Raw genomic sequence first — 19507 nt, forward strand, 5'->3', positions numbered from 1 at the left:
ATGATCTCGCGTAAGCGAGATGATCTCGCGTAAGCGAGATTTGCTTGGTTCACACACTTGAGTTTTGGTCCTTGCTTGTCATTTCCTGCATAAATTGGGTAGAATTAGGCATATAAAGCATAAATGGTATAATTACAACAATTGATTGCTTTTCCGTAGATAACTTGCATAACAAGTCACTAAAAATGCCTCTTTTAACACATGAAATATATTACTTTTGAGCACTTATCATCCACTGACTTTCCCAAATTCCGAACATCCTCCGACAACACCTTTTTATCATGAACCATCAACCAATTTTCCAAATCTTTATTAACCGAAGAATGGAGAAGTCTTAATATTTGCAGAATTTAAAGGAGAGCCCGAAGTTGTAACCTCAATTGTTTGTAAATGATCATTGCTAGCCTGCCCTTTCCTTTTAACGTAACGCTTGTGTTTCTTCAAAATGTGAATGATTTGCTTCCGATCAACATCCGGCATACGTGCAATTTTTTTTCATAAACCCAACTGATTGCTTAAAACGCCTACCCTTCCTCTGCCCCGAATTTAATTGTACAGCTTGTGAAGGAATTTTATCCGAGCCAAAAATGAGCATTGATAAATAACATGCCAAAGAATTCTCTTGCCTTGTTGAAAACTTGCCACACATCTTCCCCTTCGAGACAATGTATAAAAACTCTATCACCCCCATTGGAATAACAACCAAATTAGAAAAACCTGTGTCCTCTACCTTTTGCTGTAACTCCACCGCTGATTCTCCTGAAACTAGCATTGCAGTCGCCCACTTCAAATCCTCCTCTCGTGAATTAAACACAGGAACATATTCGTTTACAGTTTGAACAACTTTTGATGGCCCATCCTTTTTCTTCTTCCCTTCCAATCGTTTAAGAACATTCCCCACTGGCACCGGAACTTCCCCAACCGTCATGGAACAGTCTCCCTCAACCTTCTTCTATGCCACTGATAGTTTACTGCCTCCACCTACCGCCTTACTCCCTCCGACCTTGTCAACCACAAGCTCCTTCCTCACACCAGCACGTGAAGGAGAAACAACCACGTCGTTACGAGCGAATCTGTCAAACTTAGCTTCCATTGCCCATATTTGACATTACTCCACCCACACATTATTCAAAGTCTGTAGTAGTTTGTCTGAGTTTTTCACATTAACATACCTTACAAAACCAAATTCTTGCCCGCGAGCATTTCAGTGCCTTGCAACATAGACATCTGATAACATTCCACACACCTCGAAAGGTTGCCGTAATCGAAACAGTGGCATTTTGTCAGGAAAGTTTATGACATAGAATGACGCTTTCTGACCTTGATTGCCATATACCAACGCAGCACCAGTACCATGCCACTCTGAAGAAGCAACACGTCCTCCCACAAAATTGGAAGACCTACCATTAACCCTACCTTCTTTTGCTTGCATGTCTCGATAATGATCCTCAGAATCCCAATCCAAAACCTGTTGTCGAGCCTGCCCTTTACCTATCGCCGCCTTTCCATGTCTGTAGTCGCCTCTTGATCTGTCCCTTCCTCGAATCATCGGTTCTGTCGCTTTCCTCTTCCTAGACCTCACCACAGTCCAATCTCCCATATCCCCCTAATATCTGCCACCCTGGCGGGACCCCTCTCCCCCCTATGTGTCTCACTGCCGGAGAATAGCTCCAGCGCGGTTGCCGTAGGATAACCCTAAGGTTTCCGCCACTCTGTCGCTCACTAGCTCTCATGTTTCCTGGTATGATTAGTGTGCTTAGTATTAAATGCTTTATTTTAGGGGGCTTAATATTAAATGATATGGTTATGTCTGGTCTTGCTATAAAATTAGCTGCGTTATACTCTTTTTCTTCCACATTACGTCATTTTAACAAAAAAAACTATTCTAAATTATATGTCATTTTACAATATCAACGAGGAATTAATGTTTATATTTCCATTATGCCCTTTACTATTTATTACTTTATCATTTTTCAATTCTTTTGATAAATGCATTATAGTTACTCTTTTCTATACAAAAATGAATTATATTTCTTAATATATGTGAAATTTCTAAAAAGACATAATTTAGAACGGCGAAAATACACGTAAAGATCTGAGTTCGAAACTCGCATTATCTACTTATTCACCTTAAAACGTGAATTGTAGTCACTAGATTACTTGATAAAAAAGTCAATTACAACAAATATTATGAGTGAATTTTAAATAGTTTGAATATTATAAAGTCAAACAATTTTAAGCAATCAAGGATTACAATTATAATGGATTATAGTGTAAAAAATCTTTACACTACTTACAAGTATATCAATTATTCAATAAAGTTCGGGGAAAAATTCTATCATCACTACTAGAAAATATACATTTGACATCCGGGTATCCACATCAGTGGTCAAAAACCTGAGGTGAAAAGTAACACGGTGGTAATATCACATCAGTTGAATAAATGCCTGAGGGGAAAATTAGTCATGAAAGTTGTCATAAATGGTTGTACATATATCACTACTCTAAATAGAAAGGCCTTATCGTTTGTTTTTGCGTTAAAAAAAATAAAACACTAGTTGAAGTCCACACTATCTTAGATCGGAAAAATCATTTAATAAAACAAAAAGACAATTTTAGCCATCATTTACCCCCAACAAAAAGTGTTGCAAAGATGATAATAGTATGTTAAATTGGTGATTTGCCTCAAAAATGTTAGATTGGTGCTGAAATAAGACAATACATAATATATTGAAATCATTATAGAGAAAGTTAGACAACTCTATTGTAAAAAATAAATAAATAAATAAATAATCGTAATTGTTTTCTTTTAGGGCAATATGAGGAAAATATCCACTAAAGCACCATTACTAAAAAAATCCACTAAGGCAATAGTAAGCAGATTAGATTAAATATGGGGTTGGCCACTTGGTTTGGGATCTTAGAGTTTGATCTTTTCAAGGTTTTAGATTCGATTTCCGCTGGTACCAATTTCGGTGGGCAAGCCTAAACTATGGTCTGACTTTAAATGGGACCCCATAAGTGGGTTTGGTCCCCTCAAATTAGTCGATTCTTGGATCGGATACCAAGTTAAAAAAAAAAAAAAAAAGATTAGATTAATCAGATAAAAATCAAAAAATTAGAAGACCGATAGTATACTATAAACCCCTCAAAAAGAAATATTGTACTATAATCAAGTTATATAGATATCTAGAAGGAAAATAGTGTACTGTGTATATATATACACTAAAGCATTAACTACGTTAATGTTAAGAATCCAAAAGAAAACCCTTAATAAGCTTGATATAATAAAACAATCAACTGAATGAAGTCAGCACACAACCTAGAGTGCAAGAAAGAATATCAAAAGAGGCAAAATAATTTCAATTCAATTAGTTAGTGCTTGCAAGAAATCCAAACATGTGATGTTTGGTATACATGGCTCCTACACCTGAATCAAACCCACAATAACCACAGCACGTAAATGGGGAAGTGATATATAGAAGTTATAAATAGGTGACATTTTTTTATTCTTCAGTTTTGAAATGTTCTTGCTTTGAGCTTAGTGGCCCGTTTTTAGTGCAATAATAGATAGCATGACACGTGAATAGAAGTGAAAGCATACAAACTTGCGATTACCTTCAGTAAAATCAACCAGCAAAAAAATCAGGTGTTTAGAATCTAAACGTGTAACACAGTAAAGTTGTAGTTATGGATATATATGTACACTCAATAATTGACTTTGGTACCGACCATACACATTTCCTTAATGACGAAAAACACTACTTAAGCTTAAGCTACAACCATGACTTTCATCAATTGCATACTTTTTCTTGAATAAGAAACTACATTTCTCTGTTACAAACTTCAATAGCCCAGAATTGACTTAGTTGATTGACTTAAGCTTAAGCTACAGTATTTGCTGGTTATACAAGAATGGAATCATGCCAAGCTACAAGATACTCTTATTCATCAGCAGAAGACAATTTTTGCTTCTTCCATTTGTAAGCAGCTTCGAAGAACTTGAGATTGGTTGTCTGTGTTTCCTCAGGGAATAGATAGTCGATGATTTCTCCGATTCTGCAAAATCAAATTGAGAAGAATGAAGTAGGAAAAAAGAAATTGTTTTATTAACAAATTTAACACAGAATATCGTTCGTAGTCAACAAACAAGCCTAATGCTAACGATACCAGAAAATAGCAGTGACCAAATTGCAAACAAGGCCATATAAACTAACCCTTGGAAACCACTCAAAAGACAAACAATGAGTTAGTAACATATACCTAGAAGAACCATTTTCAGTAGAAACTTGTCTTCTCTTCTTGAGCTTCTTGGGCAGCTTAGACTGGACTAAGCTGACATCACCTAGCTCCCCAGATGAAGCCTCCAAGTTGAGCCATTTCTCCAATAGCATTGCCCTTTCTTCTTTTAAATCTGGAGCTGATGATCTGAAGTGGTTTAGAGCATTCTCAAACACCTCTATAAACAGGCACAAAACAAAATATGATGAGAATCACAAAACAAAACATACAATCATGATTTATAGCATACGCTTAAAGCTGTGATCACATACTTCTCGCACGAATAAGGCATTGCTCCTTTTGTTCCTGTTCGGATAAGTCTAAACTCTCATCTATAGCTGTTGCTTCAAACTCTGCATAGCTCATCCATACCTTCAAGTGCTTTGTTCGATCAAGAAGCCTTTCATAAAGCACTCTTGCTCTCTCAAATTCACACTCAACAGTTTCAAAATCAATGTATGGCTGTTATATACTCACAATTTTACAGTTAGGTTATGACCAGCATGCATAGATGGTTCATAGATGTGGTATGCATCAGAAGATGACAACAAAGGAGAAAGAGAAATCACATAGGGCACGGCACAATTATATTAGAAGCTTCCATAGGACATAAATGCTATGATTTGGCTTTTGTACAATAAAATAATAAATTTTATGTGTACCTTCCATAACAACTCAGGCATGTCCAGTGCTGGTTGGGCAATTGCAAGCTCAAATATTGCTCTAGCTCGTTCGGTCTCAGCTAAAGATCTCTCTAGTTCTGCATACTTGCTCCATGCATAGCAATTTTCAGGTGACCACTCCAAATACTTTTCATATAGTTTTCTGCATCGATCTATATTACCAAGCTGCAGTTCTATCTCTATATACTTCTTAAATATCTGTTGACAAAGATAAAAGGTGTCTGTGAAGTTAACCATGCAGCAATGAAAGTAAGCAATATAATATTTCATCTAGATAGATATTAGTATGTTACCTTATCTTTTTGAGCCTTTCCAATAGCATTTCCTAATATTTGACGAGCACCGGTGAGATTCAGCTGACGTATTTCAAACTGGGCTGCTAGAAGCCATATCTTTGCAAATGAGAACTTCTGGTGAGGTATCTGGTTGAGACACTCCCTAAGGAAATGAAAGTAGTGTCAATACTCAATAGTATAATACCGCAACGATAAATTTAATAATTTTGTATCTTGCCACATTAAGCATCTATTTTTACTTAATATTTGAAATAAAAATAAGAATCAGAATGAATAACAGGGTCTCATCTTAATACTTTTACTAGAGATTTAACATAATCCAAATATAACGTCAAGGTTTCGAATTTTGGAGTCACCACTAAGTTGAGAGCCTTACTTACCACTGACTACTACTAGAGGGTTAATCCAAAGAACAATAAAAAAAAAAAAACAGCTACTATGTATATAGAGTAAAGCATGGACAGAAAGTACTACAAATCCAACAAAACAGAGACTTAAACAAAATACTTGGAAGTTCACAAAAGGCTGCTTACTTGTACACATCTCTTGTTCGCTCCATATCTCCAGCATCAAGTTCTTCATAAAGTGCATAATTAATCCTACGATACACACAGAAAATAATAAATACCACTAGAAAATGCAAAATCACTAAATAATAAATAAACAAACCGATAACAAAACAGAATTCAAATCAAACGTACCACAAATAAATATAGCGCTGCCAGTATCGCTTCTCCTCAGCTGGAGGAACATTAGCTATAGCTCTCTCATAAACCTCCCTAGTTCTTTCCTTATTCCCGACACTCTCTTCCAATCTTACATAATCAAACCATAAATCATAATTCAATGGATTTTTCCTAACTTCATCTTCATACTGAAACCTTCTCTTCCCAACAATAGCATCCTCAATCCCTTCCCTATCACCATACTGTTTCTCAAATGCCACAAACTTCCGATACAAATCCTCAGCCCTCCCCTTCGGAATATGATCAAGTGCAAATTTATAAATACACCTCGCACGCTCTGCCTCCTTACATCTTTCCTCAAACTCCGCAAACGCCACAAAAAGAAGCTCTGCTTCGTCATCATCCACTAGCTTCTCCACCGCTCTTTCATAAACATTCCTCGCCTTAGGAACCTCGCCATTCTTCATCTCAAACTTGGCATAACGAATCCAAGCACCAACCCTAGGATGACACAAAACAAATCTCTCGAAAATCCCTCTCGCTCGTTCAATCTCATTATATCTAAGCTCAAATTTTATATAAGATAACCATCCTTGCTGATCCGGCATCCACTTGATCCATCTCTCGAAAACCTGCCTCGCCCCCGCAACATTGCCAAGCATCTCCTCCATATGAATATACTTATACCACAACTGATCAACCCGCGGCAAAAGAGTAACAGCGCGATCCCAAACATTCCGCGCATGATTAATAAACTTATTCTTCATCTCAACTTGAGCATACTTCAACCACAAAGTATGATTCTTATAATCAACTTCCAATGCTCGTTCCCAAACCGAACGTGCACGTGTAGAATCCTTCTGCGACTCTTCCCACTGTGCATACTTAATCCAAACACTAACATTCCACCTCACTCGCCGAATTAAATCCTCGAATTCCTTTCTTTTCCGGAGACGATACTCGCCGAGTTCGGTTGAATCGGTGATTTTCTGCTTTGGAGGACGGATCTCAGCTTCTTGACGCTCCCTAGCTTCACGAAGAATTTGCTCCGCTGTGATTTGAATAGGAGCGGGGGTTTTGTTCTTAACCCTAGTTGGACGTGGAAGTTTTACTTCAGTGTCTTTTCGAGTGAGGTAACCTAGGGTTGGGTCTGCAACTTTGGAAGAAGACATGGCAAGGGTTTGGAAAACCCTAACGATAGAGAAAGAGGAAGAAGACGATACAAGAAAAGAAGAAGAATGTGTTTTTGCTGAATGTGTAAATCTTATTCAAAGAGGTTTATTGATGGGCTTTTCGGCTCAAAAATATGCAAAGGTTAATTTTTTTTATTACTTGAATCTTACGTATCTTTCTTAGTAATTTAAAAATATATATTTTGAAAAATAAAAATTGATAATGTTTTCACAACCAAAATGAAGCTTGATGCTATTATCCATTTGTTGACAAAGCATGCTTTTAATGATCCTGGTAAAATCTGAATAGGTTTCAATCTTCATTCATGAATCTTGTGCTTTGTGTTGTTTCAAGTATCAACTCTTTCTTCTTTGTTGATGTTTCTCTTTCTAAAATGATAAAAGAAGAAAAAATCACAATATTTTTTTTGTTAAGTAATTTAGTGAATAGAAACTAACCTCTTAAAGTGAACAAGTAAGGAATTCGAGATTCGAACTCTGACTAACCTATCTTCATAGTGAGACGTGTTCTCTTTTTCTTTTTTAGACTTAGGTTACGCCAACAAAATCTGACAACTCGATGATGAAAAATATATACATCCACTTAACCCTCTTAAGATAGTCCATTTGATAGTTTATTACAAACAAAAAAAGAGTTTTAGAACTATCAAGTTGTACAACTTGTCTTTCAAAAAAAAAATTGTACAACTTGTGTTCTAAAAACTTAAGGATTAAAGAGATTTGAATCCAATTAAAAAAAATGTTGGTGATTAGGAGCAGGAACAAGTACAACGAGAAAATAGAGCATATTTTCAATGTTGAATAAGACGATAATCGAGGTGACATGTGTGAGGAGCGACAACGATCATGGTGGTTGCAAACCGTCACAATGGTGGTGGAAACTCTCTCTGTTTCGTTTTTGGTTTATATTGGTTATTTTTGTTGAAATGGATTTGAGTAGATTTTGAAATGTTTTTACTTAGTGAAATGTTAACAAGTGCCCTAAAGGCACTTGATAAGAAATTCAAAAAAGAAACTTTATCTTATAAATGGTGCATTTAACACCTTTAATTTTTAAAAGTTTACTTTTTTTTTTATCATAAATTTGTCACTTATTTCCATTTTAAGCTTCTTAACAAGTACTCTAAGGGCACTTAGGACACTTGTTATCATTACCTTTTACTTATCGTTTGAAGAAGAGATTACGTGGAAACTCTCTCTGTCAAATCCCAAACATAATTTATTTCAGAGGCCATTTGCTTTTCGTGCAAACTAGAAATGTATTTCCCTTCGTATTCCTTTGATTTCTGAGATACATAGCAATAATTACATCTATTTCACTCTATTTCATTGGAATGTAAGTGTATATTTGTGGAAAACATGTTTTGATTGGATGTATGACTACTGCGGATCAAGCAAAAATCTACATGATATAATTAAGCGTGTTCAAGGATGCGCCACGCCTTCCTGTTTAACTTCCAATTGTTGTCAACGAAACGAGTCATCAAAGACATACAATGATAATTCTTGGAAGATGTCCTTAACCTCAAATAGGCTTACCTACTATAAGATCTTTTTGAATACATCAAGATCACTTTTCTTCTTGTTTTCATTTCGGAAGCCAACTTCTGATACTTGGCTTTCACTTTTCTTCTTGTTTTCACTTTTCTTACCGAATGACCTCTAGTTTTCATCACAGTCAACTTTGTTTCCTGAATACACAACACCAACGGAAGTTTCTCATTAACCAGCCTCTGAATCTCCGCCCTCTTCTCACCACCCCCTAAACCCCTCACATTATAACCAATAATCTTCATCGATAATAACCTTCCATCCCAACACACGCCGACATACCCACCCTTCTTACTCCTCTACACCTCCCTCGTAACCCTTTCCTAACTCCCTCACCACCTCACACCCTCCTTCTGCCCTCCACTTTCTTCTACCCTCCTTAGACAACAAATTGAAACAATTAGAGGTGTCACAATGATATTCTAACCCCACTGATGTAGTTTTTCTACATGTCATATAACTACGTTCACGTGAGTATATATTGGATCGTTTTCCACAGGGAGTTACGTTAATCATAAGCATTTTCACAATCTTTCACATTAAGGTATCGTTTATAAAATGTTTGTTTGTAACACTATATCCAAAAATGACATAAAAGTAAAAACGAGAGAGGATCGAACTATTTCACTTGCGGTATAAGATAACACGCAAGCATAACAACGGCAATCTCTAGATCGATTAACAGACTCTAGCTTTATAACCAATATTATCACAATCATTTCTACAACATCCTTCGTGTCCAAAGCGACATCGTTATTTCTAAGTTAGCGTTTAAACATTCGTGTCTAAATCCCTTAAACGATAACAAAGTCGATCGGATAACTTAATCGACCGTGTCCAGCCTGATTAAGTATCCGAAAGCATTAAATTCTTGATTAAAAGTAATTATCAAAGGTTTACAAACTTGTCAAGAGTGTTATAACATAAGATAGATTGTTATTCTAGTTCTAGATTCAAGAGTTTGTGTCCAAATCATCTTGAATCTCATTGAAAGCATTAAACATAAGAATAACAACAATATTGAATCATTAAGCTAGAACCTTATACATTAAAAGATCAAAAGATTACATAATAGCTTGTTTGTTACCTCAATACTACAAAGTAGATGATAGCTACACATAGACATGTATACTACACAAGGGATGAAGGAAAGATGAAGATTCCATGTCAAGATCCTTCGTGTCCAAAGTGATCTTGAGTTAAATCTACTCCTAAACCACTTGCTTTGTGTTTCTCTCTTGGAAATAGCTCTGACCTCTCTCTTAGAATGTATAAAATTATCAATGGAATAGTGAATAGTTCAAAAGAGAGGTAAAACTTCTATTTAAATGGGCTATTTTCGTGTAATCCCGCTTAAGCGAGGTAAATCTTGCTCAAGCGAGAAGCAATATATCTAAAACTGGCCAATGAAGCCTTGGCACGTAGCCCTGATCCTTGAAGAAGATGCATCTCGCGTAAGCGAGTTGGAAGCGAGCCAGCAGCGAGTTCTGGTAGATGATCCCTGGAGAAATCTCGCGTAAGCGAGATTGACCTCGCGTAAGTGAGGTTGCTTAACCTTAAACCGCCTTTGAATCATGCTTGAGCGACATGGAAGCGAGATGGAAAGCGAGATTCACAATTGCTCCCTAGAGAAATCTCGCGTAAGCGAGATGATCTCGCGTAAGCGAGATTCTAAATTCCACAAGCGACCCTGGAAGCGAGATGTAAGCGAAATGTTCAGCTGCTCCCTGGAGAAATCTCGCGTAAGCGAGATGATCTCGCGTAAGCGAGATTTCCTTGGTTCACACACTTGAGTTTTGGTCCTTGCTTGTCATTTCCTGCATAAATTGGGTAGAGTTAGGCATATAAAGCATAAATGGTATAATTACAACAATTGATTGCTTTTCCGTAGATAACTTGCATAACAAGTCACTAAAAATGCCTCTTTTAACACATGAAATATATTACTTTTGAGCACTTATCAAACTCTCCCCAACTTAGCTTTTTGTTTGTCCTCAAACAAAAGAATCAAAAGGAAACTAACAAGGCTTTGGACAAGCTTTCCAGCACAGTACCAAACAATTCAAAACATTAAAAATTTTCAAGTGTTGATTCAAATGTGAATGCGCGGCAAGCATGAAGTTCTCCATTATTCTAAGCACAACTATGAATGTGAAACCAGTTCTAAACACAAAATTTACATCATAAACTTCAAAACATAAACATAACTAACTATGAACCACACCTAACACACTTCTTTAAAAGTAAATGAATACTATGATAACAAAGCGAGGGTAATGAACACTCATCCAACAATCATGTTAACATCCTGATTAAATTAGGTGTCCATCCAAAAATCGTCTCAAAAAGCACAAAAGCATGGATCAAAAGGTCTTTCTAGGGTTATAACTTGGCCGGGTTGCAAAAGAAATGTCATATGTGGGGCAATTGATCAGAAAGCCTATCAAAGAGGAACATTCCTTGTATAAACAATTAAAACTCATTACCTTCCCTACCAATCATTACAAACCCTTGGTGATAAACAATCTAACCGATAACCTTGACAACTTATTCTATTTTTGATTTTTCTTTCTTTTTCTTCTTTTTTTTTCTTTTCTTTTCTTTTTCTTTTTCTAATGTACAAAATTTTCTTTTCTTCAATGTTGTCAGGTTATTTTAACAAATCACCAAGATAATTGACATACAATGCCTCCTATTTCTCTCCAACTTGAATACAACAAAACTTTAATTGAATGTTCCCCTATCTTAAGGCAAGGGACACTGTACAATAAGGTTAAGGGTTCAACAAAGTAAAAATATCAAAGTCCTATAAGAGTCAAGCATGAACTGGATTTTTGAAAAATTTCATGCAAATTCAATGAGCATTGTGCTTATGAATATTGACAGTTCATGTTTGAGGACTTGATTCATTTGGCTCAGATTGGGGTATCAGATACTCACTCTTCTCACAGGTAGGCTTTATGTGGTCAATTCGGTTAATCTCAATTCAAAAAGTCCCTTGATCCTTTCCATGCTTTCGAACAATTCAAAATAATTATCAGATTTAACATAATAAAAACAAGTTAGACAGTGATTATCGGTCTCCAGCATATATATACAACAGATTGAAGCTACCTCACATTTATGTTAAGTACTAAGTGGTTCAAAATTATTTATGTTTATGAAAAGAATTAAATGAGATACATTTTGTGCAAAGTACAAGTTTCAAATTCGTAGTAACACCTAGAACAACAGGAAACCAATACCTTGGCTTTGCGCTTTCTCACAATTCATATCATTATCACTCACCTGCTTTTGCTCAATAATTGGCTCCTTGGAGCACTTTATACTTTGATGTTCATGAGCAATTTTTCTTTTGACGAAACACAAGCAAGATTAAACAACAATTTTCATCCAAAGCGATAAGTTAAAAACCAAACAACAATCTAAGTTATTTAACCCAAAATGAAATTAAAACTAAACCAAAATGTTGAACACCCAAAACCGTGCTCAAAAAGTAAGAGTGCGAAAGCATAAAAATTGTTCCAACATAAAAATAAAAATATAAAATAAAGAGTCAAAGCAGAAGTCAAAGCAAACTAAGCATCACTAAAAAAACAAGAAATACAGTCAGTGTGCCGCATCATCATCCATATCCTCCTGAGATAAATGGACACTGGCTGTCCTCTCTGGATCATGATCAGCACCATGGAAGCTAGCAGTCTTGTCCTGGGTATGAGCAGCACCTGCTCCACTGCCCCCTCCTGGGTAAATTGGCCTGTCCCCAGGCCACATGCAAGAATCATTGTACTGTGCAGGAGTGAATGGGAAACATCGAGGATCCTGGTGAACATCATAAAGATGGGAATAAATGCCCTGGTTGCTGCGGAAGATAGCAGCCTGCTGATCCATTATGTGATTATCTCTCAGCTCTTGCCTCATAGCTCTATTCCGCGCATTCTGCTCATGCTGTGTCATCCAAGCCTGCAAAGAAGCAAAATCAAAAGTGTCGGGCTGCTGAGGTGGTGGCATAGTCTGGTGAGGATCATCATGCTCCGGAAAATCCGCAGGTGGGGTACATCCTCAGGTGGGGGTACTTGAGAAGAAGAAGCGGCACCCTTAGATAGTGCTCTGGAAATGTAACCCCGAATGTACTTGTCATCAATGGGAGAAACAAGCTCTTCTGAAAAAGGCTCGGTGACGGGCACCTGATGATGCCTAAGTAAATTCATAATAAAGCCCGGAAAAGCTAGTCTGGTCTCTGGTCCTGCTACACCACCGAGAGCTACATGCTTCAGCTCTCTTGAAATAATCGAAGCTAGATCCACCGGCCTTCCTTTGCAAATATGCCAAATCAGAGGAGGCATCACTTTCTTTGGAGTTGTGGTGACATGGCTTTTTGGCCAGACATTATGAACCAATAACTTAAAAATAATCCCAGCTTTTGGCCTCATATCAGTGAAGGCCGCCAAATTGCGGTTACCCGCTTTGGATTCAGTGTACGTCCTTCCCGGTAGCAAAATCTCCCTCTCAATCTTACCAAGTTCCCAATCAGCAGCATCCTCTCTTTCCCCATAAGGACACAAGGCAGGTGTGTCAGGGTCATCGGAGTCGGGTAGGGTGTAAGGCTTGCCTAGGTAATCATTAATCGCATCCCTATCGAAGCGGATGGTCTTTCCTCTCACCATGGTGGTGTAAGAAAATGCAGCTTGCATTTCCTTAGCATCGCAATCTGGTAAGGCATTAGCATAAAACTCACACAGAAGGTCCAGGTTGATTTTGGGGTATGGGCTAAGGAGTTTCTCCCACTTTCTCTCAGAGAAAACGGCTGCAATGTCCGCATACTCACCCTTAGGGTTAATCCGGAAAATTTTGTCATGCCAAGTTTTCTCTTTTTTCAGCTCAAGAAACCTGGCATAGGTTTTGTTGGAAGTGTAAATGGTACGGTCCGGGTTTCTGGGTAAGTGTGCAGGACGGTTTACAACACCGGATGAGGAAGCAGTGGTTTTTCGTTTCTTGGTTTGTTGATTTTTGGGTGCCATCTGCAGAACAACCAGGAAAAACCATATACAGAATAGCAACAATTATCAGCATAAGTATGGAATGAAATGGGTTAAGATAGAAAGAACTTAAAACAATTTTCAGAGGAACAGAGAGATCTCGCTTGAGACTCGCTTAAGCGAGCTCAGAAGCGAGCTACCATCAGAATTTCTGGGAAAATTCGCTTGCGCGAGATTTTGAAGCAAGAACTTCGCTTAAGCGAGGTTTCTCTGTACCTGCGAAATTCAACCCATTTCCAGCATAACACAACCAACCCCACAATATTTTCAATAGAATTCAACCTTAATCCTCTACAAACAAAACCAATTCATGGAAAGGAACCAAAATCAAGAAATGTGCTCAACATTCAATCAAAACCCTTATTTTTCAAAGATTTCAAAATGGGTCAAAATTCACAAAATTGAATGTTGAAGGAAATCGGTTGTGATTTTGATTCACTTGCATTGTTATGAACCTATGGAACAGTCTCTAAACACACCAAAGTCTCTAACCTTAAGCCTAACCAATTCTACACATGCTAAGAACATGAAATTTTTAACATAAAAACAGAGAAATGGGTAGATTCAAACTTGTTAATGATAATGAATGCTGCAAGTACAAGATGAATATGATGAAGTGTGTGAGTGCTTGACTATAAAATGATTTGGGTTTGATTTGGTTGGACTTGGAATGTTGTAGAAGAAGTTTTTAGGGTTTGTATATGTTTGAAAGGAAGAGTGTGTGTGTTTTGTGGCTTGGAACCGAAAAAGAGAGAAGTGGGGTGGTTGGGTGGTTTTAAGAGGAGTTATGGCATTGATATTGGGAACCGTTTTAAATCAACTCGCTTGCGCGAGATAAACCTCGCATGCGCGAGTTTAATGCCATAACCAAATTCAAAAATAAACCAATCTCGCTTAAGCGAAATGCATCTCGCTTGCGCGAGATTTCCCCAGAACTGTCTCAAAAAGTTTGCTCTTTGTTTTGGCTTTGCAATGCTCATGATAATATTCCTACATGCAATAAAACTAAAAATACTTACAAAACTGGGTGTGCCTCCCAGCAAGAGCTTGTTTTACGTCATGAGCTCGACGTCTTTATCGTGAAGAAATCATGGTTCGATTAGTGAAATTGTCGACAAACTCCGATCAATTTCACCACCAAAATAGGGCTTAAGTCTTTGCCCATTAACTGTCCAGTTGGCTTTTGTGACTGGATCCTCAAGTTCAACAGCTCCATATGGTTTGACCTCTTTAACCATGAAAGGTCCGGACCACTTAGACTTCAATTTGCCCGGAAACAGTCTTAGTCTTGAATTGAAAACTAACACCATTTGCCCCGGCATGAATTGTCTTTGAATGATCTTCTTATCATGATATTTCTTGGTCCGTTCTTTGTAAAGCTTTGAAGACTCATAAGCTTGATTTCTCAATTCTTCAAGCTCATGCATTTGAATTTTTCGTCTTTCACCGGCCTTCTCTTGATCAAAGTTTAGGAACTTCAATGCCCAAAATGCTTTATGTTCGAGCTCGACCGGTAAGTGACAAGATTTGCCATAGACCATTTGGAAAGGAGTGAGGCCTATAGGAGACTGGTAAGCAGTCCTATATGCCCATAAAGATTCATCAAGTTTAGCCGACCAATCCTTCCGAGATGTAGAGACCATCTTCTCAAGTATTCGTCTGACCTCCTGGTTGGAAACTTCGTCTTGTCCATTCGTTTGCGGATGATACGGTGATGCTACCTTGTGCTTGACTCCATAGTGATCCAAGGCTTTGGCAAGTTGTGCATTGCAAAAGTGTGAGCCTCCATCACTAATAAGAACTCTTGGTGTACCAAACTGGGTGAAAATATTCTTCTTTAGGAACTTCACTACCGTCTTGCTATCGGCTTTAGGCGATGCTACGGATTCCACCCACTTTGAAACATAATCAACAGCGACCAAGATGTACTCATTTGAATATGATGAAGGAAAAGGGCCAACAAAATCTATACCCCAACAATCAAACACTTCCACTTCAAGGATGATTTGTAAAGGCATCTCATTTCTTTTTGATATTGATCCGGTTCTTTGACATTCATCACAATGCTTGCAATGTGTATTAGCATCTTTGAATAAAGTTGGCCAATAGAACCCGGATTGAAGTACCTTTGTGGCGGTTCTTTCCCCGTTGAAGTGGCCTCCATAGGGTGAATTGTAACATTGTCATAGGATCTTCTTTGCCTCTTCATCATCCACACACCTACACAAGAGATTGTCCGCTCCAATTTTGAAAAAGTATGGCTCATCCCACACATAGTGATTAGCATCATGGAGTAACTTCTTGCGTTGTTGCCATTCATAATCTTCCGGAATGAACCGGATTGCTTTGTAGTTCACCATGTCGGCAAACCAAGGTCTCACATTGATTGCAAGCAACCTTTCATCGGGAAATTCTTCAGGAACTTCCGGTTCATTCTTGGTTACCTCATTGTTTGTCAACCTTGAAAGGTGATCAGCTACAAGATTCTCTGTGCCTTTCTTATCTTTGATTTCTAAGTCAAACTCTTGAAGCAACAACATCCATCGGATGAGTCTTGGCTTTGAGTCGGACTTAGTAAGGAGATACTTGATAGCTGCATGGTCAGTATAGACAACAATTTTGGAACCTACAAGGTAAGAACGAAATTTCTCCATTGCATAAACTATTACAAGTAACTCTTTCTCAGTTGTGGCATAATTGATTTGTGCCTCATTTAAAACATTACTTACATAGTGAATAGCATGAAAAATTTTGTCCTTACGTTGACCCAAGACCGCACCAACAGCATAATCACTTGCATCACACATTAATTCAAAATTTAAGTCCCAATTAGGAGCAATGATTATTGGTGCGGTGGTCAACTTTTCTTTTAAAGCTTCAAATGCATAAAGACATTCATTATCAAAGACAAAAGACTTATCTTTGTTGAGCAAGTTGCTCATAGGCTTTGCAATCTTTGAGAAGTCTTTGATGAATCTCCGGTAGAACCCGACATGACCAAGAAAACTCCGCACACCTTTGACATTCACCGGTGGTGGAAGCTTTCCAATGACATCGACCTTTGCTTGGTCTACCTCGATACCCTTTGAAGAAATTTTATGACCAAGGACAATACCCTCGGTAAACATGAAATGACATTTCTCCCAATTGAGCACCAAGCTAGTTTCAATACACCGCTTCAGCACGGTATCCAAGCTCTTCAAACACGTATCAAATGATGGTCCAAAAACTGAGAAATCATCCATGAACACCTCCATGCATTTACCAATTAAGTTGGAGAAGATTGCTTGAACACACCGTTGGAAAGTTGCGAGTGCATTACACAAGCCAAAAGGCATTCTTTGATAAGCAAAAATACCAAAGGGGCAAGTGAAAGCCGTCTTCTCATGGTCATCTGGGCTCACGGCGATTTGATTGTAACCGGAGCAACCATCTAGGAAGCAATAAAAGGATTGACCGGAGAGTCTTTCAAGCATTTTATCCATGAAGGGCAATGGGAAGTGATCCTTCCTTGTTGCTTGATTGAGTCATCTATAATCGATACACATCCTCCATCTGGTGACGGTTCTAGTTGGGATCAACTCATTTTTATCATTAGTGATCACCGTCATTCCTCCTTTCTTAGGAACTACTTGAACCGGGCTTACCCAAGCACTATCCGAGATTGGATAGATCATGCCGGCTTTAAGCAACTTCACTACTTCCTTTCGCACCACCTCTTTCATGTTTGGATTCAAGTGGCGTTGCGGTTGTGCTACCGGTTTGAAGTTTTCTTCCATCATAATCTTGTGCATACAATAAGATGGACTTATCCCTTTCAAGTCGGATAACTTCCATCCTATCGCTTCCTTGTTGGCTTTGAGGACCTCTACCAACTTTGTTTCATCATTGATGGACAAGGAGCTACTAATGATCACCGACTTTGTACCATCTTTCTCAAGAAAAACATATTTCAAATTAGATGGTAAAACATTTAATTCTACCTTGGTGTCATCAACTTTTGCTTCTTCCTTGGATTCTTCTTTCAAATCTTCAAGTATGGCTTGATTAGGAAGAATCTCCTTCAAGGAATCTAGCTCCTTCAAACACTCTTCAACGTCTCTTGCTTCATCTTCATCAATAACATTGAGTGTGTCCACCAAAGCACTCTCAAGGGGTGTTCTCTTGTGCAATTGCTTCCGAGTAGTCAAGATGTCTTCTTCGGTTGCATCCATTTTGAAGCATGCACCCTTGTCTTTTGAGTACTTCAAGGCTTCCCGGATGTTGAAAGTAACCTCTTCATTATTTACCTTAACCTTCATGATATTATCATCAAGATCAATCATCATCCGAGCCGTTTGCATGAAATTCCTTCCCATTAAAAGAGGCACATCCTCATCTTCTTCGACATCCATAACCACAAAGTCAGCCGGAAAAACAAATTTGTCCACTTTTACAAGAACATCTTCGGCCATACCTAGTGGTTTTGCAAAGGATTTGTCGGCCAATTGCAACATCATCCTAGTCCGCTTTATACAAAGGTCACCAACTCTTTTGGCAACGGACAAAGGCATGAGATTTATGCTTGATCCAAGATCAAGTAGTGCTTTACCTACATGGTTTGTGCCAATAGCTACCAGTAGAGTAACTCTTCCCGGATCTTGCTCTTTCTTTGGCAACCTTCTTTGAATGATAGCACTACAATTGGCATTAATTTGGATAGTCTCTTCATCATTGACTTTTCTCTTCTTAGAAAGGATGTCTTTCATGAATTTAGCATAGACCGGCATTTGCTCCAAGGCTTCTGAGAATGGTATGTCAATTTGCAACTTCTTGAAGAGTTCAAGAAACCTTGCGTATTGCCGCTCTTTATCTTTCTTCGATGGAGCATGTGGATACGGTAGACGTTGAGCCACCACTTGCTTATTAACTTCGTTCTTCTTGCCTTTTTCTTGCACCACAGCTTTACTTTTTCTCTCCATCGACTCTTGTTCAACGAATTCTCTTTTTTCATTTTTCTATTTTTCAACTAATTCACCTTTATTTTCTATGTACACATCCTTTTCTATCTCCACTACATCCTCCTCGAACTTCACTAGATCCTCCTCGTTAACAACATCTTCAACCTTCTTTTCAAATACAATCTCTTCACCTACCCCTTTACCGATCACTCTCCCACTCCGTGTCGCAATAGCTTTTGATTGCTATGCTTTGTTATGCTCCTTAGGATTTGCTTGAGTGTTGGCGGTGAAAGTTCCCGTTTGCGGATTACCTTGAGACATTTGTTGTGCTAATTGACCAACTTGTGTTTCAAGGCCTTTGATTAACGCGTCGGTATTCTTTTGATTCGCCATTGACATTTGCATAAATTGCTTCAAAGTCTCTTCGGTGCTTTGGGAATTGTTAGGTTGTTGGGGGTTATTTTGTGGTGGGAATTGATATTGGTTGTTGAATGGTTGTTGGAATTGAGGGTACGGTTGTTGATAGAAGTTAGATTATGGATGTTGGTAGTTATTGTTGTAAGGGGTTCTCCATGGCCTTTGAAAGTTTTGGTTACCCGGATATCTTCCTTGAAAGTTGGAAGTACCCGGATTTTGAGCTTGTTGTGAGCTTCCGGCTTGTTGTGGTTGGTTAGGTCTTTGTTGTTGATTTCCCACATAGTTGACCTCTTCTTCTTCAAAAGATCCAGGTGCGGGACAATAGCCGGTGGGATGATCTCCCGTACAAAGCTCACATGAGTTGACTTGAGATGTACCTCCTTCTTTCATGAGAGATTCAAGAATTTGTTTTGGCATAGCT

The 19507-nt window shown here is 38.1% G+C and overlaps 1 protein-coding gene across 1 annotated transcript; it reads right to left on the minus strand.

Moving 5' to 3' along the window:
• Positions 1-3699: 3699 nt before the first annotated feature.
• On the minus strand, positions 3700-7140 carry LOC146949248 (uncharacterized). Its single transcript, XM_085745335.1, has 7 exons — positions 5962-7140; positions 5794-5859; positions 5258-5402; positions 4944-5162; positions 4554-4743; positions 4264-4459; positions 3700-4059 (listed from the first exon to the last, which is right to left on the minus strand). The coding sequence occupies exons 1-7, from the start codon at positions 7116-7118 to the stop codon at positions 3945-3947; spliced, it is 2088 nt and encodes a 695-aa protein (XP_085601461.1). The 5' UTR covers positions 7119-7140; the 3' UTR covers positions 3700-3944.
• Positions 7141-19507: the final 12367 nt, after the last annotated feature.

Source organism: Medicago sativa, chromosome 2 (assembly GCF_051527215.1).
Source record: "Medicago sativa cultivar Bolivia chromosome 2, Bolivia_mono, whole genome shotgun sequence".
Lineage (NCBI taxonomy): Eukaryota > Viridiplantae > Streptophyta > Magnoliopsida > Fabales > Fabaceae > Medicago > Medicago sativa.

Coding starts and splice junctions, on each gene's coding strand:
- LOC146949248 (XM_085745335.1), bottom strand. CDS start 7,118: ATGTCTTCTTCCAAAGTTGCAGACCCAACCCTAGGTTACCTCACTCGA. Junction 5,860..5,961: donor CAGCGCTATATTTATTTGTG/GTACGTTTGATT, acceptor TGTGTATCGTAG/GATTAATTATGCACTTTATG. Junction 4,744..4,943: donor TGCCTGAGTTGTTATGGAAG/GTACACATAAAA, acceptor AGTATATAACAG/CCATACATTGATTTTGAAAC.